The sequence below is a fragment of the Bubalus kerabau genome, chromosome 16 (genome assembly GCF_029407905.1).
Source record: "Bubalus kerabau isolate K-KA32 ecotype Philippines breed swamp buffalo chromosome 16, PCC_UOA_SB_1v2, whole genome shotgun sequence".
Lineage (NCBI taxonomy): Eukaryota > Metazoa > Chordata > Mammalia > Artiodactyla > Bovidae > Bubalus > Bubalus kerabau.
Genome location: NC_073639.1, coordinates 57,478,365 through 57,503,991, shown reverse-complemented (window position 1 = coordinate 57,503,991; position 25,627 = coordinate 57,478,365). Strand labels below are relative to the sequence as shown.

Below are 25,627 nucleotides of genomic sequence, written 5' to 3'. Positions count from 1 at the left end.
CCATATGCAATGGATATCTGTGGTAGTTCCAAATTTTTGCTGTGAAAGCCGTGCCGCAAGGAATATGAATTGGCATTTATCTCTGTTTGCTTTTGCTATTATTTCTCTAGGGAAAAAACAAGTTGTAGAAGTGAAACTGGTGGCCCTTAGGATCTGCGCATTGAAGACTTTGACACATGAAGCTAAGCTGCTGTGGAGAAAGCCTATGCTTGTTTATTCTCCCCCTTCTGGAGGAGGTTGCGGCTTTCCTGTGAGCTGGGATGGTGTCCAAGGCAGCTTGTTTCATGTTCTCATCCTTCACTCCTGGCCCAAAATTGGCCCTTGATAACCAAGGAGAGACTCGAGCTCAGACAGGGAACAAATAGCACATTTACATGCTGCCCTGAGCTTTTTCTAAAAATTAATTTATTTTTAATTGAAGAATAATTGCTTTACAGTATTGTGTTGGCTTCTGCTGTATATCAGTATATGCATCCGCCATAAATATACATATGCCCCCTTCCTCTTGAACCTCCCTCCCACCCTGTTGTCACAGGGCCCTGGTTTGAGTTCCCTGAGTCATACATCAAATTCCCACTAGCTATCTATTTTATATATGGTAGTGTATATGTTTCCATATGAGTCTCTCCATTCATCCCCCCTTCTCCTTCCCATCCTCTGTGTCCGCAAGCCTGTTCTCTATGTCTGCATCTCCACTGCTGCCCTGCAAATAGGTTCATCACTATCATCTTTCTAGATTCCATGTATATGTGTTAATATATGATATTTGTTTTTCTTTTTCCTGACTTACTTCACTCTGTATAATAGGCTCTAGGTTCATTCACCTCATTAGAACTGACTCAAAAGCATTCATTTTTATGGCTGAGGAATGTTAAGGGCCAGATTAGAGTTTTGTTTTTTTTTTTTTAATTAAGGCAAAATTCATGTATGGCTCAGTCAGTATAAGAATCTGCCTGCAATGCAGGAGATGGGGTTTGATCCCTAAGTTGAGAAGATCCCCTGGAGAAAGGCATGGCAACCCACTCCAATATTCTTGCCTAGAGAATCCCATGGGCAGAGGAGCCTGGCAGACTACAAGTCCATGGGGTTGCAAAGAGTTGGACACAACTTGGTGATTAAACCACTACCACCAAAATTCACGTAGCATAAAAGTAACCACTTTATTTTATTTATTTTTTGCCCCACCATGCAACATGTGAGATCTTAGTTCCCCAACTAGGGATTGAACCTGGGCCCCCTGCAGTGGAAGCGCAGAGTTTTAGCCCCTGGACCCCCAGGGAAGTCTCAAGAGTAATTGAGACTCAATGCCAATTCAGTGCATTGCGTGTAATCACAGTTAGGGGCAGCCATCGCCTCTATCTGGTTCCTTCTCTCTGAAAAGAAACCCTGAAACCATCAGCAGTCACAACCCACTCCCCCACCCTCCATCCACAACCGCCTGGAACAAGCATGCATCTGCTATCGATCTCGATGAATTTGCCTATTCCGGAGATTTGATGTAAATGGAATCATACAACGCGTAGCCTTTGGTGTCTGGCTCCTTTCCCTCAGCACCAAGGTTCATCCATGTTGTCGCCTGGGTCAGTGCTTCACTCCTTTTTGTGACGGAGTGACATTCCATAGTGTGGATGGACCACAGTTGTCCTGTTCCTGAAGTGGGTGTCCCCCATCGTGTTTTGCAGCATTCCTGTGCATACAATATTCGACACCTGCCCGAGAGATAACGGCATCAGGGCCATGGCCATGACCCGCGACGCTAAGTATCTGGCAACCATCTCAGATGCCGAAATCCAGGTACGGGGCCCACTGGGGCAGCCAGCCTGTCAAATGTTTCCCTGTGAGCACCTCTGCCTCAAGCCGTGCGGAATCTGTGGTTCTCTGGGTGGATGGATGAGCAGATTCCTATCAGGGGCTCCCTGCCTGAGGCCGAGCTCACTGTGCATTGCTCAGTTAGCAGAAGTCACTGCGTTACCATGAGAGGTGTAGGTGACTTCAGCAGCGTTCGGGAACCTTCTCTCTCTCCTCTGTCTGCTTTCACTCACAGAAAGTTTGCATCTGGAAGTGGACATTAGCAGTAGAAACGCCAGCGTGCACTCTTGACCTCCCCAAGGAGTATGGTTTTCAGGTGAGTTCAATTTGAACCTGTAAAGATCCACCTGAAGTTATCCTGAAGCCAGGTCAAAACTCCTTTTTGTTTTGCGGGAGCTTAGTTATGATGCACTAGAGCTTTTTAAAAACTCCTTTTCGTGTTCTTGGGCTTCCCCGGCGGCTCAGTGGTAAAGACTTTGCCTGCAATGCAGGAGACACAGGAGATGCAGGTTCAATCCCTAGGTCAGGAAGATCCCCTGGAGAAGTGGCAACCCACTCCTGTATTCTTGCCTGGAGAATCCCATGGACAGAGGAGCCTGACGGGCTACAGTCCATGGGGGTCGCGAAGAGTTGGACACTGACTGGAGCAACTTATCATGCAGGCATCCATGTCCTTAGTTTATTTTTGGTGATAATAGCTATTATTTTAAATCTCTTCTTATGTGCAGGTTCTGCTAAGTTCTTTGCATGTGGTATCTCACATAATCTATGCAACATGCTAGAAAGAGGTTACTGTGGAATTAATATTAGTGCTATTAATTATCAAATAATTGGTCTACAGTCACCCAGCTTTTCTTATTCTAGAAGCATGCTTTGAACTGCTCTTCATATAGGGCAATTATCAGAATTCTTGATTTGCATGAGGCGACTTGCCAAGGGCACCAAGAGCGATGACTCTGCGGCTCTGTATCGTCTCAGTCAACCTCATAGCCTTTGTTCACCTGCGCTTATTGCACTGTGTCCCAGGCGCTGTGGTAAGGACGTGTGTTGCTTGTGTGAACTAGAACCCAAGCAGGGGATCTGGGTGACTGCACTCAGCAGACACATCATTATCAGTTTTATATCCATTTTCTCTCTTTCTCCCCCTCCGCCAACATTCTTCCTGCTCCCAGAAAAAAATAATTTCTTACTTAAAAAAAAAATTTATTTGGCTGTGCTAGGTCTTACTTGCAGCAAGCAGGATCTAGTTCCCTGATGAGGGATTGAACCCAGACTCCCTGGACTGTGATCTGGAGTCTTAACCACTGGACCACCAGGGAGGTCCCAAATTTCCTTACTTCTTAGAGTTACCAGTCATACTTGGATATTTAGGATGAGATACCAAAAATATTTTGGGGATTTTGATAGACATTGCACTGAATCTGTAGATCCCTTTGGGTAGTATTGTCATCTTAATAGTATTGCCTTCCAACCCAGGAGCACAATATGTTTTTCTATTTATATAATCTTTAATTTCTTTCAGCAGTGTTTTTTTTTTTTTAATCTCACCAGGTTTTTAGTTGTATTTTATTTTTAATTGGATAATTACAGTATTGTGATGGTTTCTGCCATACAACCTGAATCCACTATAGATATGTATGTTTGGCCCCCACTCTTGAACCCCCCACTGCGTCCCCACCCCACTCCTCTAGGTTGTCACAGATCACCAGCTTCAGGGTCCCTGAGTCATACAGCAAATGCCCACTGGCTAACTATTTTACATATGGTAGTATATATGTTTCAATTGTACTTTCTCAAATCATCCCACCATCTCTCACTCCTACTGTGTCAAAAAGTCTGTCTGAGCAGTGTTTTGTAATTTTCAGTGTACAAATCTTTCACTTCCTTGGCTAAATTTATTCCTGAGTATTTTTTATGCTTATGTGTTTATGATTTTTATGTGGAATTGTTTTCTTAATTTTTTTCTCAGTATGTTCATCGCTAGTGTATAGAAATGCAGCTGACTTCTATACTGCAGCTTTGCTAAATACACATGGCTATTTCAGTTTAAATTGGTTAAAATAAAAGCACACATTCATTTCCTTGGTCTCACTAGCCACATTTCAACCACTCCTCATCCACGTGGAGCCGGTGGCTACCCTTGTTGACAACACACGAGATAGAACATCTCCATCCCCTCCGGAAGTACTGTGGACAGCACTGCACAAACTCCCAGCCCCTCCCCCAAGCCCTGGGCGGTCCCACCGTCAGCGTCCTCCGGATCCAGGCCCCAGAGGGCTGAATGTCGCTGATGAGAACCACCCAACTGAGCAGATTCATCTTACTTAAAATTCAGTCCTGACTTTCAAGAGGGCTCTCAGCCTGGACTGGCTGCTCTGGTAGGCTGTCGTTTTCATTTCTAGAGACAACAGTTTCATACCTGCTCCTCGCATCTCCCACTGCCCTGCCTCCCATACTCAGCTGATGACCCCTACCCCTCCTGTTTCACTGAGAAAAATGGAAGCCGTCAGATACAAACACCAGCCTGTTCTCCCTCCCAAACCTGCCGTGTGTGTGTGTGTGTGTGTGTGTGTGTGTGTGTGTAAGTTCCTTTAGTCATGTGCAACTCTTTGCAACCCCGTGGGATGTAGCCAGCCAGGCTCCTCCGTCCTTGGGATTCTCTAGGCAAGAATACTGGAGTGGGTTGCCATGCCCTCCTCCAGGGGACCTTCCTGACCCAGGGATCGAACCAGTGTCTCCTGCATTGTAGGTGGATCCTTTACCCACTGAGCCACCTGGGAAGCCCTGTAAATCTGCCACACACCTTCAACCTCACCATCTTCTGTCTTCGCCTCTGACTGCAGTGAAGGGCCAGTGCACTAGTTCCTGGCTGCCTGAGGCCCTTCTGCAGCTCTCACCTCTCCCTCTACTGCGCATTAACATGCTTTAGGACCACTGATCCTGAGAATGCTCTGACCTCACATCTCCTTCCAGCTACGCCCCCTGCTCCTCTTTACAGGGAAACTTCTCAGAAGTGCCTTCCACACTTGCTTTCTCTACTTCCTCATCTCATTTCCTTTTTATTTTTTATTTTTTTGCAGGAAATATTTGACCTCTTTATGTTTTGTTGCTAAATAAGGCATACATGCAAAATGTGTACATTTTAGAGAAGAAAATAAAATGTACCTGTGTGCTCATCGCAGGATCATGGAATAGAATGTTACCTTAACCCTAGGGGCCCCCTGTGTTCCCCTTCCTGATCTCATCCTCAGTCGTGCTCCCTGAAGTTAACCATTATCCCAAATTTTGTATTATTCATGCCTGTGCTTTCCTTTATACTTTTCTCTGGTGACATATGTATCTCTCAATACTATCTGTTTTCATTTTGCCCGTTTTTGACCTTTCTATATTTGTGATTGGGTCTTCCCTGGTGGCTCAGTGATAAAGAATCCACCTGCCAGTGCAGGAGCTGCAGGAGTCGTGGGTTCAACGCCTGGGGTCAGGAAGATCCCCTGGATTAGGAAATAGCAACCCGCTCCGTATTCTTGCCTGGAGAATCCCATGGACAGAGGAGCCTGGCAGGCTACAGTCCATGGGGCTGCAAAGAGTCAGACATGACTGAAATGACCAAGCATGCATATGTTTGGAATCAGAATAATTGTTTGATCTGCTCATCGTTGTTTCTGAGAATCGTTCATGTCAATCTTTGAGCTGTAATTCCTGTTCTCCTTCACTGCTGTTTTGTTTTTTGCTCTTTGAGTGTTGCAGGACTTATTTATCCATCCTCTGTGGATGGACATTTCCCTCTTCCCATCTGTCCTCCACCCACCCACCGCTGTAACAGAGCTGTGCTGCTCACGGTCACTGTATCCCCAGTCAAATGGACATTTTTTTTTTAATAGCTTCCCAACGGGTCTCCCCATTTTTAGTTTTTAATTTTATAGATTTTATTTTAAAAAATTACAAAAAATTTTTTTGGCTATACTGGATCTTTGTTGCTGCCTACGGCCTTTCTCTAGTTGTGAGCAGGGACTCCTCTCTGGTTGCGGTGTGAGAGCTTCTCATTGAGGTGGCTTCTCTCATTGCAGAGCATGGACTCTAGGGCTTAGTTGCTGCTTAGCATGTGGAATCTTCCCGGACCAGGGATTGAACCCATGACTCCTGCATTGACGGGTGGATTCTTTACTGGACCATCAGGGAAGTCCCACAACTGTCAACCTTACTGCTGAATTTTTTTTTAAGTTATGTGTCTTTTCCCCCACCTCTGGCTGCTTTTAAGATTTTCTCTTGGTTTTCAGCAGTTTTTCAGTGGATGGTGTATATATGTGTGTATGGACATGTTGTTGGTTTTTAAAAAAAAAAAAAAAAACTTTATCCTTTGGGTTTTTTGAACTTGAGATGCCATGTTTCCTCAGTTTTGGAAAACTCTGGCCATTGTCTCTTCAAACATTATTTCTGCCACATTCTTTCTTTCCTCTCCTTCCGGGACTCCAGCTATATGTAAGTTAGACCTTTTCAGCTTGTCCCAAAGATCTTTTATTCTCTTTTCTGTTCTTCTGTGTCTTTATGCTTCATTCTGGATCTTTTCTCCTATAATTTATCTTCCTTTTTTACTGTTAATTGGGCTTCCTTGGTAGCTCCTTTTCTACTAACGAATTATTTATTTGCCTATATTTAATTTTCTGTTAAACCATATTTTGAGTTTTTAAAGCTAGTTTTTTTTTCATATCTAAAAGTTCCATTTGATTCTTTTTAAAAATAGAGTTATCTTGTGGCTAATCATCAGGGAAATGCCAATCAAAACCACAATGAGCTATCTCCTCACACATATCAGAATGGCTATCATCAAAAAGGCCACATATAGCAAATATTGGTGAGGGTGTGGAGCAAAGGGAACCCTTGTACACCTGGGAATGTAAATTGATTCAGCCATTGGAAAACAATATAGAGGTTTTTCAAAAAGCTAATAATAGAACTTCCATATGACCCAGAAATTCCACTCCTGGGCATATATCTGGAAAAAATTACTGATTCACAAAGATACACGCACCCCAATGTTCAAAGTAGCATTATTTACAATTACCAAGATGTGGAAGCCACCTAAGTGTCCATCAACAGATGAATGGATAAAGAAGATGTGGTACATACATTCAGTTGAACACCCAGCCATAAAAATTATCTGGTGTTCTCCTCCTGTAGATCACTCATCTCCCTCCTTTTCAGTCATATGACTCTTTCATATGCCTGGCTATTTTTCATTGAATGCCTGATGTTGTACTTTAAAAAGAATAGGAATAATTTGAGGCTCAGGATGATAATAACTTCCTCCAAGGAAGACTTAGTTTTGCTTCTTTGGGGCCTTTGGCAAAGCAGTCACCTCCATCTAATCAGAGATTGAGGTGACTTGAGGCTGATTTTCAGCCTTTGTGAAGCCTCGTCCATGTACTTCCTTTCACCAGGTCTTCACCCCACCCAGACCTTTGTGCTGTCCTGAAATTGATCCTCAGACATTAGCCATGGTAGCTTACATTCCTGAAGTGATGCAGCAAGCAAGGGGCAAGGAGTCGGTGATGGGGTAGAAGGGGCAGGAAGGGAACTTAAAAAGCATTTCTTGAACCTGTCTCTCAAAGCTGCCTCCTGTGCACCCCTTCCTGTCAGATTGCAGCCACCCGCCTCCTGCACACATACCATTTCAAGACTTGCACTTAAGTGTCTGCAGGGATTCCTCATTTGTTGTAGTTGTTCTGCATTTCAGGTTTCCTTCACTTCTATAGTATCCACAGGGTTGGTTTTTGGGAAGGGAGCCAGGCAACCCATGCTATTCACCATCTTGGCAGGAATCAGAAAATCTTTCCAATATTTTGCATTCATTCCAAGTTCCCTTGTGGCCCCGTCAAATTTAGAAATCAGTACACAGCAGCCTTTGTCCAAAAGGACACAGAATAAAGGTTATTGGTGAATACTGGTTTACTTTTGCTTGTTCCAATTTATAGATGATGAATTACAGTAAATAAGACTAAATAAGAAAGGAAACTCGAGTTTATTAATTTTCACACTCAGTATTTCAGTTATATTCCTATTGCTTATAAAATGCCATGTGTTTTCTGTTTTATATTCATACTCGGTTATTTATTTTAATTAAAAATATTATTTAATTTTATTTTATTTTTTAGCCACACCACCTGGCTTGTGGGATCTTAGTTCCTCCACCAGGGATTGAACCTATGCCCCCTGCAGTGGAAGTATGGAGACCTAACCATTGGACCACCAGGGAAGTCCCCAAAATATTATTTATTTGCCTGGCAAATCCCATGGACGGAGGAGCCTGGTAGGCTGCAGTCCATGGGGTCACTAGGAGTCAGACACTACTGAGCAACTTCACTTTCACTTTTCACTTTCATGCACTGGAGAAGGAAATGGCAACCCACTCCAGTGTTCTTGCGTGGAGAATCCCAGGGACGGGGGAGTGTGGTGGGCTGCTGTCTACGGGGTCGCACAGAGTCGGACATGACTGAAGCGACTTAGCAACAGCAGCAGCAGCAGCAACATTCAACTTAACCAGAGAGAAACAGAAAATTTTTTATTATAATGTAATATATTTTAATATTTTATATTTCAGAACTACCTAATTTTTAATCCAACAAATAATAAAGAATTGGTGAGCAATAGTAAAACACAAGTAATATATTATACGTGGGTAAGTAAAACTGTTTTCATTTGTTTTAAATATATGGACAAGTATCTGTTTATTCTTTGAGTACAGATGTTTTGGTAATGTAACAATATAGTATCTACTTAAAAAGCAATAAACATATTAAAGTGTTTTGATTTAATTATAGCATTTATTTTAGTCCCACTAAAAACTAGCATATTAAGTCAGAAGCACATAATTTAAATTCTATTTAATTTTTTAAATTAATGAAATGAATATTTTTTTGAATGTATTTAAGGCCTAAGATATAGGAGTTTTCAAATCTTGGACTCTTTTCCCTTTTTTAAAAAATTAATTAATTTATTTTAATTGGAAGCTAATTACTTTACAATATTGTAGTGGTTTTTGCCACACATTGACATGAATCAGCCATGGGTGTACATGTGTCCCCCATCCTGAACCCCCGATTAGCAAACAGTTTGCTGATAATGTATACTGACACAGGGCAAAATCATGATATTAAAAAGACATCAAAATGTAAACATAAAATTACCATATGACCCACCAGTTTCCAGGTATATACCCAAAAGAATTGAAAACAGGCATTCAAACAGATACTTATATACAGATGTTCACAGCAACAGCATTATACACAATACCCAAAAGGTAGGAGCAAATGTCCATCAACTCATGAATGGATAAACCCAGTGTGGTCTATCCACATGTGAAACATAACCTAGTCTTTAAAAGGAACGAAGTGCCGACACCTACTGCAACTGGGGATGAACCTTGGGAACATTAGGGTGAATGAAAGAAGCCAGACACAAAAAGCCAAACACCATATGATCCCATTCATAGGAAGTTTTCAGAATACCTGAATCCATACAGACAGGAAGAAGAATGGTGGCTGTCAGGGAATGGAGGAGTAGAGGATGGGGGGTGATTGCTTGATGATAGGGGGGTTCCTTTTGGGGTGATGGAAGTGTCCTGGAACCAAAGAGAATAACAGTTGCACAGCCCTGGTTATGTACTAAATGCCACTCAGGTGTACACTTTAAAATGGTTAATGGTTAACTTTATGTTATGTGAATTTTCCCTCAATAAAAAATGCTAGACAACTGAGTTGCTGATTTACAGTGATAACTCATTACTTCAGGTATTAATGATAGCTTAAAACCTTATAAATGCAGAAGTCAGATCTGCATTAACAACCACTTAAAATCACAGTCATTTGTGGCATTATTTATTTTCTTTCAGCATGTTTTCAGATGTTCCTGGAGACAGCAGGTTCTCCTCCCTGTAGAAATTGAAAAGCTCTGACCCCGTTTCGATGCATTTGTTTTGATTTTGCTGTTATGTTGCTTTTCTTTTGGAAATGTCTTTTTTTAAAGTAGTGATTTTTTTTTTCTGTGCTTATCAGTATCCAGAGGGAGGCATACTTGTTCACAGTGCCCCACTTTTAACAGATAAAGTGAGTATGCCTGTTCTGCTTTTATATGCCTGACTTTGTAGGAATTTAAGCATGTGTGTGTCAGCCTAGTCACTTTGGGGTGCTCTGTGTGTGTCCTCATATTGGGAAATAATTTGAAATTTTTACTTAGGTCCTTTACCATACTGAATGGTCAATTTAAAATAATGGAAGGGTTTTTCAAAATAATATAGAATACAAATAAATGGCAAAGAGGTACGTGTATACGTATGGCTTAGTCCCTTAGCTATTCACCTGAAACGGCCACAGTATTGTTAACTGACTATACCCCAATACAAAATTAAAAGTTTGAAAAAATTATAAATTTATCCTGCAATATTGAAAATAAATGGCAAAGGAAATTTACTACCACAAGCAAATACCCAAGAAAGTGGTGGCTTTTATAATGTATGTGTGCCTGTGACAAAGGATGAAAGTTAATTTGGGGTGATGTAAGTAAAGACTTCCCTGGAGGCTCAGATGGTAAAAGCATCTGCTTACAATGCGGGAGACCCGGGTTCGGTCCCTGTGTTGGGAAGATCCCCTGGAGAAGGAAATGGCAACTCACTCCAGTACTCTTGCCTGGAAAATCCCATGGACAGAGGAGCCTGGTAGGCTACAGTCCATGGGGTCGCAAACAGTTGGACACGACTGAGTGACTTCACTAGTCACTAAGTAAAGTCATTGGACATGAGTGGATCCTTAAGCTGCTTAGTTTTCAGAACAATTAAAAAATGATATGGAGGGACTTTCCTGGTGGTCCAGTGGTTAAGAATCCACCTTCCAATGCAGGGGATGTGGGTTCGTTCCCTGGTCATGGAATTAAGATCCCACATGCCTTGGAGCAACAGGGCCCACGCACCAAAACTGAAGTGAGCCCATGTGCCATAACTAGAGAAGCCGGCGAGCCGCAACGTAAGATCCTGTGTGCCACAACTAAGACCCAGCACAGCCAAAAATAAATTTTAAAAACAGATATTGGGAGTTTAGCTGTTTAAGGTCCAGTAGGAGGGTGGTGAGCCAGGTGTTAGCAGAAACATTTTATCCGGCCGGCTTTCTTTGAGCGACTGCACCGGGGGTGGACCTTGAGTCCCGTTTCCTGCATCAGTTTCTGTTTCTGATACTCGTGTAACCTGCTCTCAATGTGCACCTTATGATGGTTTTTCTGTTTCCTTTCTTCTTTTTTGATTCAGTCTATAAAACTTTACTTTTCAAGCAAGCATGCAGGAAGAAAAAATAAAGAGAGAGAGACAGTGGACACAAGGCAAGAAGATGATTCTGTCTGCAAACTCAGCTTTTTATAACTTGAAGTATCAAAAACTAAATACAGTCGATTCTCATTATTTGCCATAGTTATGTTCTGTAAGGTCTCTGCAGACCTGAATTAGTGGATGCTGAATCGTTGCTCCTAGGAGAGTTGTAAGAACAGGTTCCTGCCAGCTTAGAGTCACTACCATACTTTCATCGACTGACAGATCCATGACCTTGTTTTATGTATATTTCTGTTTAAAGACACCGTATTTAATTTATAACGTTAGTTCCTTAACATTAGACTCAAGGTTGAGAGCACCAGGTAGAGCTCATGCCTGAATGAGGCTTATCTAACACAGGTGAATTCTCTGGAAGGCATGTCACAGCTTTCTCATGCTCCAAGAGCACCATATGGTATTTTAATACCATGTTCAGGAGCCAATTTAAATACCAAAATCACCAATAAAAAGTACCGCCCCCCCAAAAAAGAGCAAATATCATGGCAGTAAAGACCAGGCTAAGGACACTTGCTTCCTGAGAGCTGAAACCAGACAGAGAATTGCCTTGCTTGACCTCAGCTGGGAATGTCGAGTTTTTTGCCACTCAGCATACGCACACATCTGCAAATGATTGTGAGGTGCCACGAGGATTGCTTTGGAGGTTACACATACATTTCAGTATGTAGGTAAATTCACGAAAATGGAATCCACAAAGAATGAAAATCGGCTGCAGTTTGAAATGATAAAAACGCCTCGTGTTGAACAGGGCTGCTTTTAGACAGAATGTGCTGTTTGTGCTTGACCCGCTGTACTTCTACTGACCTCACAGAGGTCCACCCTAGGATTTTCTCTGCCTAAGTAGAGAGCCAGACAGCCGGCTTGCTGTATCATAAGACAGATCACTGACTTCCTTCGTGTATTCATTCAGTAAACATTCACCAAGGGTTCGCTCGCTGCTCTGCGTTCTTTCTATACTTCATCTCTAGGACACTGTCAGAGAAAGATGGCCTGGTGCCCTATCCTACGTAGCATACATTTAGTAAGGAATCTTAGGGGCATTTCTGTGTAAAGCACTTACTTTCCACTGGTGGGAAGATGATTTATGATCAGAAGAAGACTGGGAGAATTGTTTTATGATTTTTTACAGCTGGAGCATGCTTTTGTTCATGACAGACATTAGTTTCCTTATCAGTCTCTGAAAACTCTGAAAGAGAAGTTGTGCAGGTATAAACAATGATTAACCACTCTTTCTTTTGCTTTAAGCAAACCATTTAAGCCCGTACGTAGCCCTTCACTTGCTCTTAGCAAACCCTCAGAGGTTCAGAACTGCCTGGATCATGGCAATCCTCAGGGAAGTGTTTTTTAAGTGATTTTTTTAACTTTATTTTTTTCCTACTATATTTAAGTGAAACATTATAAAACGTTGTGCTGATAAATGTTTTGTTTTATATTTACCATCAACGGTAACTTGTACATATAACATGTAACCTGTCTTTTGAAATACAGACATTCAACAAGCTCGTGGGAAAATTTAGCCAGTCTGTCTTTCATTTGAATTTAACCCAAATACTGTCCGCGACGATGGAAGGGAAGCTGGTTGTCTGGGACATTTACCGCCCACCGCCATCTGCCTCCTCCTCCATGGGCTTTCCCCATATCAAACCTTGCAAACTGGTTCATTTGCAGAAGGAGGGTATCACTGTGCTCACTACAGTTGACAGGTAATTAGTGAATGAAAAAGTAGCTGTAGATGATTATAAACTTATCTAAAAACCCTCTTGGAGGTAGATACATATTTTGTATATGCAAAGATTGTTTCTGGGGAGAACCAATTTAACTGGGAACACTGGCTGCCTCTGAGGAAAAGAACTGAGAACCAAGATTAAGGACAGAGGTGGATTTACTTCTTTTTATAGTCTCATTTGTACTAATTGGGTTGCTTTTATTAAAAAAAAAAATTGCATGGGCATGCATTACTTTTAAATCCAGCCCTTTGGGTTTGGTGAAACAAAAAGTAACTGTTTTGTTTTTTTCTTCTGCTCTAATTAGACTTATTTCACACCCTAAATTTTACATTCTTTCAGTGGAAGAAAATGGCATAAAGAGCCATTTTTTTTTCTGATGACAAAATAACATTTGCCAATCATGAAAAGATGAAATACAACAAAACTTTATAGAGTTCCTTAACTCTTTGATTTTGAGGGGCTGTGGGGATCCACAACTGATCCCAGCCTTATGCCTTAGCCTCAGACATAAAGGGGTTCACATGCCAAATATATTCCTTCCTTGCTGAGTGATTTGGGACAAGGGACTTAAATGTGCCAAACCTCCATTCTTCCATCTGTAAAGTGGGCACCGTAACACTGTCCCTCTCTGAGTGATTTTGTGAGGATGGCTTGCTGGATCTTAGTTTCCTGGCCAGGGACTGAACCCGTGTCTCCTGCGGTGGAAGCACTGAGTCCTAACCACTGGGCTACAAGGGAACGTCCCAAGGATTGTAAAACTCTTAGCATGCTCTCTGGCACAGGGGAGCTCTAGGTACAACAGCCCTTGTCAGGGTGCTAGGGAAGTTCCCCAAAGTGCTGGAGACAGTTGCCTCATGACAAGGACCCTGCCCACGTAGTGGGAGTCACTGTGCCCTCTGCTCTCCAAAGGCCCGTTGCTCTCCTTCTCCTTTCTTTAATTTAGGGTCTATATTAAAGGTCTTCCCCTTTCTTTAATAACAGTGAGGCCCTGGCGTGGCTTGCAAAGAGAAATGCAGATCGTTATCTTCACCCAGTTGGTGGGAAAAGATAGCAGTAGAATCACACTTGATGAAGCAGTCAGCTTTAATCATTGAGGGATAAGACCCAGGGAAGACCATGCCTGGGTTCCCCTCTCTCCGTGTTAAGTAAAACACAGCCAGGGGACTTCCCCTGCAGTCCAGTGGTTGACTCTGCACTTCCAAGGGAGAGAACAAGGGTTCGGTCCCTGGTTGGGGAAGTAAGATCCTGCATGCTGAGTGGTGCGGCCAAAACAACAACAAAACAAACAAACAAAAAACCCCAGCCAGGACCAGGGAGCCCTTGCAGGAAAAAGTCATAAGAAACACAGGAGAAAAAAAAAAAAATTCTCTTTGTTTTGCTGTTTCTGTCCAGCAGAGGGCAGTGAATGCCGTTCTAGCCAATTACTCTGCCCACTTGCTTTGCTTATTCATCAGAAACCTCATTTAATCGCTTTTCATATATAAATATATATATATATATGAGAAAATTCATCCCCCACCTCCCCCCGTGATTAGAATTATGTCAGAGGCTTAAAAAAAAACAAGCTCATTGGGATGGCTCTGAGGAAATAAAAACCATTCTGTCACGCAGCACTGCCTTTGGCTGTGATGACTGGACCGGGTTTTACGATCCCTCTCACAGCAGTTGTCTCCCTGTGTCCCATTGCCAGCCTGTGTGACTTCAGAGGGACGGTAGCCGGACTCTTGTCATCTGTAGTCTGTGGTGGAGAATGGAAATCACTGCCCACTGCCCTTGCACAGGACTGACCTTGGAGGGCAAGGCAGAGGAAAGCAGAGAGCATGGACTTTGTGTTCCATACACTTGGACCCCTGCATAGTCTAGCCATGTGGCCCTGAAAAGGTTGCCAGGTTTAAGTGTGTCCCAGGACTTCCCTGGTGGTCCAGTGGCTAAGACTCTGATCTTCCAATGCTGGGGGGTCTGGGTTCAATCCCTGGTCAGGAAACTAGATCCCACATTGCACAATGAAGATCACAACTCAAGATCCCTTATGCTGCAACTAAGACCTGATGCAGAAAATAAATTTTATATATATATATATGTCCCAAATAGTGCATGAGGCAATTGCATTTGGGAGCATACACTATTTGGGACATACTTATCCTAGAAATTTACTCATGGTTCATCTGAAATTCAAATTTAACTGAGTATCCTGCATTTTTACTTGCTAAATCTGGCAATCCCAGGCCTTAAACCTTAGTTTCCCAAACGTGAACTGGGAATGACAATAAAATCAGCCACATGGGGCCGTATTCAGTGCAAGTTTTTAACAACGCCTGGAGTCCAGAGGCTGGCATATGTGTTCAATAGATGATACTCAGTATCATTATTTAACCTACAATGCAGGAGACCTGGCTTCGATCCCTGGGTTGGGAAGATCCCCTGGAGAAGGAAATGGCAACCCACTCCAGTATTCTTGCCTGGAGAAGCCCATGGACAGAGGAGCCTGGCGGGCTACAGTCCATGGGGTCACAAAGAGTTGGACACATCTTAGCGACTAAACCACCACCACCACCACCATCATTTAACAAACTGACTTTATCCTCTGTTTTCAGCTATATTGTCACAGGCGACATTCGGGGCAACATCAAGTTCTATGATCACACCCTCTCCATTGTGAACTGGTACAGCCACTTCAAACTCAGCTCCATAAGATCCCTGTCCTTTTCAAAGACCCCAGCAGCCCCTCCAGCCGAAAATACAAACTATCCTCCAGACTGCACTCTAAAAAGTGACGATTTTGTTGTAAGGTGAGTTGTTAACTGTTGTTGTTGTTCAGTCGCTGAGTGTCCGAGTCTTTGCGACCCCATGGACCACAGGCAGCATGCCAGGCTTCCCTGTCCTTCACTATCTTTTGGAGCTTGCTCAAACTCATGTCCAGTGAGTTGGTGATGCCATCCAACCATCTCATCCTGTGTCGTCCCCTTCTCCTCCTGCCTTCAGTCTTTTCTGGCATCAGGCTCTTTTCCATTGAGTCGGCTCTTCACATCAGGTGGCCAAAGTATTGGAGCTTCAGCTTCAGTATCAGTTTTTCCAATGAATATTCAGAGTTATTTCCTTTACGATTAACTGGTTTGATCTCCTTGGGACTCTCAAGAGTCTTCTCCAGCACACAGCTCGAAAGCATCATTTCTTCAGTGCTCAGTTGAAGTCATTCATGAACCTCATCATTGGAACAGTCAGAAAGCTGTGTCTTTTAGTTTGTGTGCCGTGGTATCTTCTTCTTGTTCCTGGGATGTGAAATACAGGGAACCTGGCCTTTCTAGTTAGGCCTTTCCCTAGGTCAGAGATGGATCTCCTTGGCTGATTACGATCACTGTTTAATCTTTTTTTTCTAAGTGAAACATCATTCTCCTATTAACAATGTTTAGTGATAGGAAGCTGGAAATGGCTCCGATCCCAGTGACCTCTGGAGTCCTTCATTATAGGTTGGTCTCCTTTCTCTGAGCTGAGTTTGTCCTAGCTCTATGGTTAAAGGGATTTGATAGTGAATAGCCATAACATTTCAAGACAGAATTATCTGTGAGCATGCTTAATTACCCTTGCCGTATTTGCAGGCACATCTGTATGTGTGCATCCAGCACCATATTTGCATACACAAATGAATATTTGCATGTGCAGATTAGCTAATTGTACAACTGACTGTCCATCTGCATACTTAATGACTCAATTTACATGTAGAAATGTGGGCTTTTTCACTTGCAAATGGAGGCTGTTGGGTTTTGGTGGCGTATTTTTGGAGATGCTGGGTTAATAATGTCACTAAATTATAGACGACAGAGGCGTTTCGTGTGCAATTAGAAGCAGAATTGCTGGCGTGCCCTGTTCCCTGCAAGTGCTGATACGGGTTGGTCTCTCCTTGGCAAACAGGAATTTTATCATCGGAACATCAGACGCGTCAGCGTACCACCTGACGGTAGATGGGACTAAACTTGAGAAGTTATTTGTCGAGCCCAGGGATGCCATTTGTGCTATCTCCTGCCACCCATACCAGCCCCTCATCGCCATCGGAAGTTTTTGCGGGATGATCAAAGTGTGGGATTATGAACAGAAAAAATACCTCTTCAGCAGGGTCTTTGAGAAGGGGCTTGGAGTTCAGAGTCTGACCTACAACCCTGAAGGTATTTTCATCTTATCCACCTGTCTTAGGTTCTAAACCACAAGCAGACTCAAATGGCTCTGCCTTCGGCTGTGGCAGCTCCAGGAGGGTGACCTTGACCCACTCCCCGCACCAGGCCAGATGGGATGCCTGGTCCCCCTGGATGCTGCAGAACTCTGCACCGCCTGGTCTCATCCCATGGTGCCATGTTTTCCAGCTTACTTCTTCCTCTCAGGACCTTGTCTGTCCTGTTTGTTGCTGTCTCCTTGGCACCTAGGACAAGGCTCGGCTCAGAGTTGATATTTCTTGAGTCAATGTAGTCCTTTTCTTTCCTTTTTTTTTTTTAATGTATTTATTTATTTAGCTGTGTGGTTCTTAGTTTCGGCATGCCGAATCTTTAGTTGCAGCATGTGAAGTCTTAGCTGCAAGTGCTGATACGGATTGGTATCTAGTTCCCTAACCAGAGACTGAACCCAGGCCCCCTGCAATGGGAACTCAGTCTTAGCCCCTGGGCCACCAGGAAAGTACCAGTGAAAGCCTTTTTCAACCCTTGTTCTCCGACTTGTGATTTCAGGAGCTCTGCTGGGAGCTGGCTTCACAGAGGGGACAGTTTACATTCTTGATGCAATGTCCTTAGAAAGTGCAATCTCAGAGCCTTTCAGATATTCCAGAAGCAGCGTGACTCACATCAGTTTCTCCCATGACTCCCAGTACATGGCGACTGCTGTGAGTACCGTCACTGAGTGTGGTCCAGTGGATCCACAACCTCCTTTAAAGCCGAAAGAGGGAGGAGTTGGGACGTGCAGGGGGGTGGGGTGGGGGGTTGGGGAGCAGGGGCTCCAGGGTATGGGTTTCTTTGGGAGGCGGGCGATGAAATGCTCTAAAACCGTGATGATGGATGCACAACTCTGTGAATAAACTAAAGTCCATTGAATTGTACATTTCTGGGGGGTGAATTGTGTGTGGTGTGAATTATATCTCAATAAAGCTGTTATAAAAAGAGAAAGGGATGGGGGAAATGGGGCAGTTGGTGGGTGGGGGCACTTCTGCCTGAAAACAAGACAGGGGCCTCAGAACTCCCCAATTCCGGACTCTGCCACTCCGACAGCTCATGTTGGTTTGTGAGTTTTTTGGAACCCTCTCTCTGCATCCTGGCTTTCATCTTTCCCTTTGATTTCTGATGAGATGACATTCTCATTTATCTCAAGGCAAAGTCTGCCGCCGAGCATTTTGGATTCTGTTCCTTCCCTCTGTGAATAGGGCTCTTAATCTCAGTAAAGATTTTTTTCGGGACCCCCGACCTCTCCCTTCCCCCCACTTCTCCTGGGAGAGGGGGTGAGGATGTGGGGAAGTAGCTGCTGACATCCTTGACTCCAACTCGCTTCCCATCAGCACAGCGACTCAGGTGTCCCGTGTCCCTTCAGGCTGTTCTCGTCTGCTCTCTGTTGAGCTCTCAGCCATCATGTACGTATTTTTTAATCATACCTTTTAAAATTTTGTGTAGCTGGATAAAGAGAAGGGATGACAAAGGCAGAAAGGGTAAGGATTTCAGTTTCCAACAGAGAATGACACGGGGACCAGCAAGGAGAGTAAGACCATAATGTTAGACAAATACCATCTCTGCCCACCCCACCATCTCCCTCCCCGCCCCACTGCCTCCCACTACCTACTTTGAACTCTGATTTTTCTCATCTGCAAAAATGGGTATTATTTTACCACTTGTTCCAATAGACAGAGGTTTTCTTTTTGGATAAAATACTCTAAAAGCAAAGTTAGTATGAAAAAACACAGTGATAACTCTTAACTTACAAAATCGAAAATGGAGTAACTTCGACTCTTTCCCTCATACTCAGGATGTAAGTTTCACTGTGGCTGTTTATGTGGTGAGAGTCAAACATAGACGAAGGGTCTGGGAATACTTGGCAAGGCTGCGCTCTCACCGCAAGAGCATTCGAAGTATCCTGTTCGGGGTTCATCTGGACAGCAACGAGCCCCGACTGCTGAGCCTCGGCAGAGACAGACTCCTGGTGAGCGCCTTTGCTTTCCTTTGCCTGGTCCTCAGGACCGTGTCTCATTCTTGTTCTTTCCCAGGAGTCTGGCATAGAACCAGTGTGTGTGTGTGTTGGAGAAGACGAATATATGGGGACTTCCCTGCTGGTCCAGTGGCTAAGACTCCACGTTCCCAATGCCCAGGTTCTATCCATGGTCTGGGAACTGGATCTCACATGCCGCAACTCAGAGTTCGAGTTGGCAGGTGAAGATCTCGTATTCTGCAACTAAGACCCGGCACAGCCAAATGAATAAATTAAAAAAAATAAATGTCTTTTAAAAAAGAAAGTGAATGTATGACGAAATAGCAAAAACCATCCTGAGTTGGCACTTGGCTTTCATGCAGCTCTGGCACTGCACAGGGACTCGTGTCCTGAGTGAGGAGGGCCTGGGAAATGGCATGCTGGTGGAGCGGAGGTGGGCCTCCCCACAGCATGGACAGCTCAGCCACCCTTGCCTCTCAGTGGACATTTGGAAGCCAACACTCACAGTTCCCGGGTCTCGGGGTCAGGCCCAGGCTGTTACCTCCATGTGACAACCCAGAGAGGATCGAGAAGGAAAGGCAGTGACAGTGGCAGATGTGATATTACATGATTGAGCCCAAAGGATTCAAAATCAATTGATTTATCTGTGTATCCGTCTTAACTTCCTTTCTTTCGTCCCCTTACTTCCTTTATTCTATCCATTCTTTTTTAAAAAATATATTTATTTATTCGACTGTGCCAGGCCTTAGTTGCAGCACATGAGATCTTCAGTCTTCACTGTGGCATGTGGGATCTAGTCCCACAACCAGAGATGAAAGCTGGGCCCCCTGCATTAGGACTTCAGAGTCTTAGCCAGAGGACCACCAGCGAAGTCTGTCCATTCTTCCATCCACCCATCATCTATCCATCCTTCCTTCCTTCCATCCATCCCGGTCTGTCCACCAAAACCTACCTATGGGTGAAATTCAGCAGGCTGCTAATGTATGACTTTCAAGAGCTGAGATCTAGCTATGAATTAGTTCCTACTCACAGAAAGTTCCCAAGATAATGCTAACTGAAGCAGGACAACAAAGTCATAAGAGTTCAGGTTCTGGAGTTAGTTGGACCTAGATTTGAATTCTCACTCTACCACTCCTTGGCTGTGTGACCTAGGGAAAACCACAGAATCTCTCTGAACATCTGTTTTCTCATCTGCAAAATGGGCATAGCAGGACTGCACCGCTGGGGAGCTGTATTACATGGCATCAGCTTGCTCATAACGGATACTCCATACTGGTAGTTTGTTAGGTGTAGAAGTGCAGGCAGTTCTCCTCTTAAAAGGCCTGATACTGTCTCCCCCGAGAAAAGGATTGTTGACTGACTTCATTCACCTCAGTCCTCATGTGTGTTCATCTGGGCTTCCCTGTAGATTGAGTATAACCTACTCAAGAGCTACAAAGACCACCTGGCAGTCCTGGACATTCACCGAACCGACCAGGGCAGCTATCCCACCTGTATGGTCTGGTACCCGCCACTCACCAAGGAGCTCTTCCTGCTCATTTGCAACAGTGGCTACAAAGTGAAGCTTTTTAATTCTACCACAAAAATGTGCAGGTAAGCCAGGGAGCTTCCCGCAAAATGGTGCATAAATCAATTTCTCAGTCCCCAGGTTATTTCAAGTCCCACCTTAAGGACCTGCAAACAGCTTGCCTACCATTACAACCCTTCTTACTTTGCAAAGTAGGAAACTGAGGCACAGATCAGGTTAGTTGTCCTTGCCCAAGTTCACATGGTTAGAAAGTGCCACAGGCAGGGACTTCACTGGCAGTCCAGTGGTTAAGAATCCGCCTTCCAATGCAGGGGTGCGGGTTCAATCCCTGTTCGGGGGACTAAGATCCTACATCTGTGGGGCAACTAAGCCCGTGCACCGCAACTACTGAGCCCAACGCTCTAGAGCCTGTGTGCTGCGGCTAGAGAAGCCCACGTACCACAGCGAGCAGTCCCTGTGCAGCAATGAAGAGCCAGTGTAGCCAAAAATAATTTTAATAAGTAAATAATAAACTGCATTGGTAACATCTAAAAAAAAATTTAAAAAGGAAGTGCCAGAGGCAGGATTCAAACCCAGAAACGTTGTTTCTGAGCCCAGCACTTCACAGGGATAAGGTACTCAGACCTTGGAGATGGAGATTCAGCAAAGGAACCAGACCCCGCGGCCCCAGAAAAGCTGCTCATATGCAATGGAATCTCCTATTCTCTCCTGGAAAAAAGCGGTTTCACCTGAATACTACCAGCTGTTTGATTTTTCTTTTTCTTGGCTCTTAAAGAAGTTATAAGTTCAACTTGATAGCATTCTTTCTTCTCTCAAGCCCACTATATGGACTATAGCCCACCCTATGGACTATAGCCCTCCAGACTCCTCTGTCCAAGGGATTTTCCAGGCAAGAATACTGGAATGGATTGCCATTTCCTCCTCCAGGGGATCTTCCCGATCCAGGGATTTCCTGCATTGGCAAGTGGGTTCTTTACCACTAGCGCTACCTGGGAAGCCCCCTTTGTTCTCTCAGTAAGTGTTTACTGAGCCCCCTACCTGAGCCAGGTGCTGTTCTAGGTGCTGAAGATGGAATGAAGACAAAACAATGTTGTTGTCACCATGAGATTTGCATTTTATTGGGGGAAGTGGTGTTCAAGTTAGAGGTTGGGCTGGAGATCCATATTTGAGGTCAGCACACTTGGTGGTTTAAAGCATGAGACAAGAGACGGTTCAGGAGGGGAAAGGTGGATAGAGAAGAGATTAAAGGACCAAGCCCAGGGTATCCAAAGCTTAGCATCTTAGAGCAGTGGTGCCTCCATCCCAAAATACGTCTACGCCTGTGGTTGCCCTCTTGCGCTGCTAGGCTTGTGAGTCCAGGGTTTGCTCCTCCTGATCAGTGCATGACCCCTTCGTTGGGGCCCTGCATTCATCATCCCATTTCATCTGCAACAGTCCTGCAAAAAGATCGTGCCACTGTGGATCAGACAGGTAACAAAACCTGCCCAAGGTCACGGAGCTGGTCAGGGCAGGACTTGCCCCTTGAACCCACCTGTGACTCTGTCCTCTCTTTGAGATCGCTGGTCCCCGATGCAGCCCTCACAGAGGTGAGGATGCTGTGGTGACCCCACCTGGGAGGAGGAAGTCAGAAAACACCACAGCAGCTTGCCCCATGCTTGAGGAAGACCATCCTTTGGAAATGTATCTCAGATAAGATAGGTCCTCAAAAGGCCAAGATCACTCAGGGTCTTTTTTTTTTTTTTTTTTTTGGTGATTGCCCTTTTCAGAAGGGCCCATGGGGAAATGACTGAGACATGCCATGTCATTGTGGCAGGGACAGGAGAGAAATACAGCACAATTTTTTTTTAAAGCTATTAAAACACTGGGAAGGAGACATTTGAAAGAAATATGTAAAACGGAGTTTTAGGAAGATTTCAGAATTTTTGTACATCATCTTTAATGGACACAAGCTTTTTGGATAAAAACTATCTCATAGGGACTTCTCTGGTGGTCCAGTGGCTAAGACTCCGTGCTCCCAATGCAGTGGCCCAAGTTCGATCCCTAGTCAGGGAACTAGATCACACATGCTGCAACGAAGAGCTTGCATGCTGTAACTGAAGATTCCTCCATGCCACAATTAAGAACCAGCGCAGCCAAATAAATAAACATTAAAAGTAAAGAATGTCCCATAGATGTGCCCAGTTCTGAGAAGCTCCGAGTTGGCTGAGCAGGTGGCTGGGGGATGGAGCTGCCCAGACTTGGAGTTCCTCCTCACAGTTAGTAATGAAAACTCAAAGCTGAGCAGTTAGGAGGTTCTGCCATTGAAGATCAATGGGAAATTGGTATAGAGCATCTTTCTTGTTTTAAAAAATATTTCCACCTGTTGCCTTTATTGTTGCTGTTATTTTTTATTCCAGTTTAATTGAGATATAACTGACATACAGCACTATATAAGTTTAAGGTGTACAGCGTAATGATTTGACTTACATACATCATGAAGTGCTGTTACAGGAAGTTTAGTGAACATCCGTCCTCTCCTGTAGCTACAAAATTAAAGAAAGAGTAAAACATTTTTTCCTTGTTATGAGAACTCTTAGGATTTATTCTCTTAACAACTCTCATCTGTAACATGCAGTAGTCTTAACTATATTTATCGTGTTATACATTACACCCCTAGTGCTTATTTTTCATACAACTGAAAGTTCGTGGCTTTTGCCTACCTTAATCCAACTCCCCCTCCCCCCAACCCCTGCCCTCTGATAACCACAAATCTGGTCCCTTTTTCTATGAGTTTCTTTGTTTGTTTTCGAAGTATAACTGACCTATGACACTATATTATTTCTTGTTACACAACATAGTGCTTCTATGCATTTATTCCTACTTCTATATATTTCAAGATGATCACAACAATATGTTGTCATACAAGGATATTACATAGTTATTGACTATATTCTCTGCATTGTACATTTCATAACTGGGACTCATTTATTTTGTAACTGGAAGTTTGGACCGCTTTATTTCCCGCTCCTATTTCTTTCCTCCCCCACAACCCTCCTCCCCTCTGGCAACCACCTGTTTGTTCTCTGTATCTATAATTCTGTTCCTATTTTGTTATATTTGTTCACTTGTTTTGTTTTTTTTTTAGCTTCCATATATAACTCAAATCATACAGTATTTACCATTCTCTGTCTGACTTATTTCACTAAGCGTAATACCCTTCAGGTCCACCCATGTTATCACAAATGACAAGATTTATATTCCATCGGATATATGCACTACATCTTCTTTATCCATTCATCTATTGATGGACATGTAGGTTTCCTCCTCATCTTAGCTATTGTAAATAATGCTGCAGTGAATATAGGGGTGTGTATATCTTTTCGAATTAATGTTTTCATTTAGAGCCATGAAATCAGGCGTTTATGCCATTGAAGAGCAATTGGAAATTAGTATAAAGCATCTTTCTTAAAAAATAGTTTATTAAGGCAAAATTCACATGATGTAAAACCAACCATTGTAAAGTGAACAATTCAGTGGTATTCAGTCCTTTCACCACCTACCTCCATCTAGTTTTAAAACATTCTCATCATTCCAAAGTAAAACCCCTGGCATAAAGCATCTTTTAAGTTGTAGGAATAATAAAGCCCTGTAACCATAACTTAATTGGGAAGGAATTGCCTTTTGATGATAAATCCAAAAGAATTTTAAAATGCATTTAAAAATATTTGAAAGAACACGAAGAGGCAGTTCAGAGAAAAAGGCCAATAAACCTATGAGCAGATGCTTACCAGTACATCAAAGATGCAAATGAAAAGAAGACATCATTTTTCACAAATCAGATTAGCAAAGATAAAAATGATCGATAGCGTCAAGTGTTGGCAAAGTCGTAAGACGCTGTAACGGGCTGCTAGCGGCCGGGTTGGGGGGTGTAGTGTAAATGGGGACAACCTTTTGGGAGAGCAATTTGTTACCCTCTATTAAATTACAGCCTGTCTTCTGACTTCTAGGAATGTAGCCCACAGAAGTACTCGCACAGGATGCCAAGGCATAAGTAAAAGGATGTCTTGTTTGAAAATATTTTTAAAAATGGAAACACTCCAAATGTCCATTAATAGGGGATTAGTTAAATGATGGCTTGTCAGTACGCTGAAACATGATGCTGCTTTTAGAAAAAGGAAAAAAAAAAGAGAAGATAGCTCTCTGCATAGTAACATGGAAATATCTGTAAGACATAAATGAGATAAAGTAAACTGCCAAAGAAGCATGAATATATTTTCATATAAAATTATATTTATATAACTTATATATTTTAATCTAAAATTGTAATTAGGTGGGCTAGAATATATATAAAGTTGTATACAGCAAATTATTACCCATGATTATCTTGGAATAAAGGGTGTAGCCATGTAGAGTTATGGGTAGATTTTTCTACTTTCTGTCTAAATATTTGAAAATTTTCACAATGAATATGTAAAATGTTTTCCATCAGAAGAAAAAGACATTAATTTTATAAAATTGTTAGAAGTTCAGCAGTACTATGTAGCAGTTACATAGCTCCTACTATGTGCTGAATATCCTACTATCTCCTGAACTGTACCAAGTGCTTTATATATATATTAACTTATTTAATGCTGACTATAGTCTTATGGAAGAGAGGGCAATGGCACCCCACTCCAGTACTCTTGCCTGGAAAATCCCTGGACAGAGGAGCCTGGTAGGCTACAGTCCATGGGATCGCTAAGGGTCGGACACGACTGAGCGACTTCACTTTCACTTTTCACTTTCATGCATTGCAGAAGAAAATGGCAACCCACTCCAGTGTTCTTGCCTGGAGAATCCCAGGGATGGAGGAGCCTGGTGGGCTGCCGTCTATGGGGTCACACAAAGTCGAACAAGACTGAAGCGACTTAGCAGCAGCAGCAGCAGCATAGTCTTACGGAGAAAATACTGTCATGATCCCTTTTTTACCAGTAAGGAACCTGAGGCCCAGAGGGGTTGAATAGCTGAACTCTTTTCCTTTTGCTTATTTGTAATTTCAGCTGGAAT

The 25,627-nt window shown here is 43.2% G+C and overlaps 1 protein-coding gene across 1 annotated transcript in view; it reads left to right on the top strand.

Moving 5' to 3' along the window:
• Positions 1 to 25,627, top strand: part of CFAP251 (cilia and flagella associated protein 251) — a 74,225-nt gene that overhangs the window by 19,232 nt on the left and 29,366 nt on the right. The window contains exons 8-17 of the mRNA XM_055549953.1: positions 1,683 to 1,794; positions 2,045 to 2,125; positions 8,408 to 8,485; positions 9,861 to 9,911; positions 12,665 to 12,879; positions 15,498 to 15,692; positions 16,813 to 17,063; positions 17,616 to 17,767; positions 18,895 to 19,068; positions 20,483 to 20,667. Of these exons, the coding sequence (XP_055405928.1) occupies positions 1,683 to 1,794; positions 2,045 to 2,125; positions 8,408 to 8,485; positions 9,861 to 9,911; positions 12,665 to 12,879; positions 15,498 to 15,692; positions 16,813 to 17,063; positions 17,616 to 17,767; positions 18,895 to 19,068; positions 20,483 to 20,667 (1,494 nt within the window). The remainder of the gene's footprint in view (positions 1 to 1,682; positions 1,795 to 2,044; positions 2,126 to 8,407; positions 8,486 to 9,860; positions 9,912 to 12,664; positions 12,880 to 15,497; positions 15,693 to 16,812; positions 17,064 to 17,615; positions 17,768 to 18,894; positions 19,069 to 20,482; positions 20,668 to 25,627) is intronic.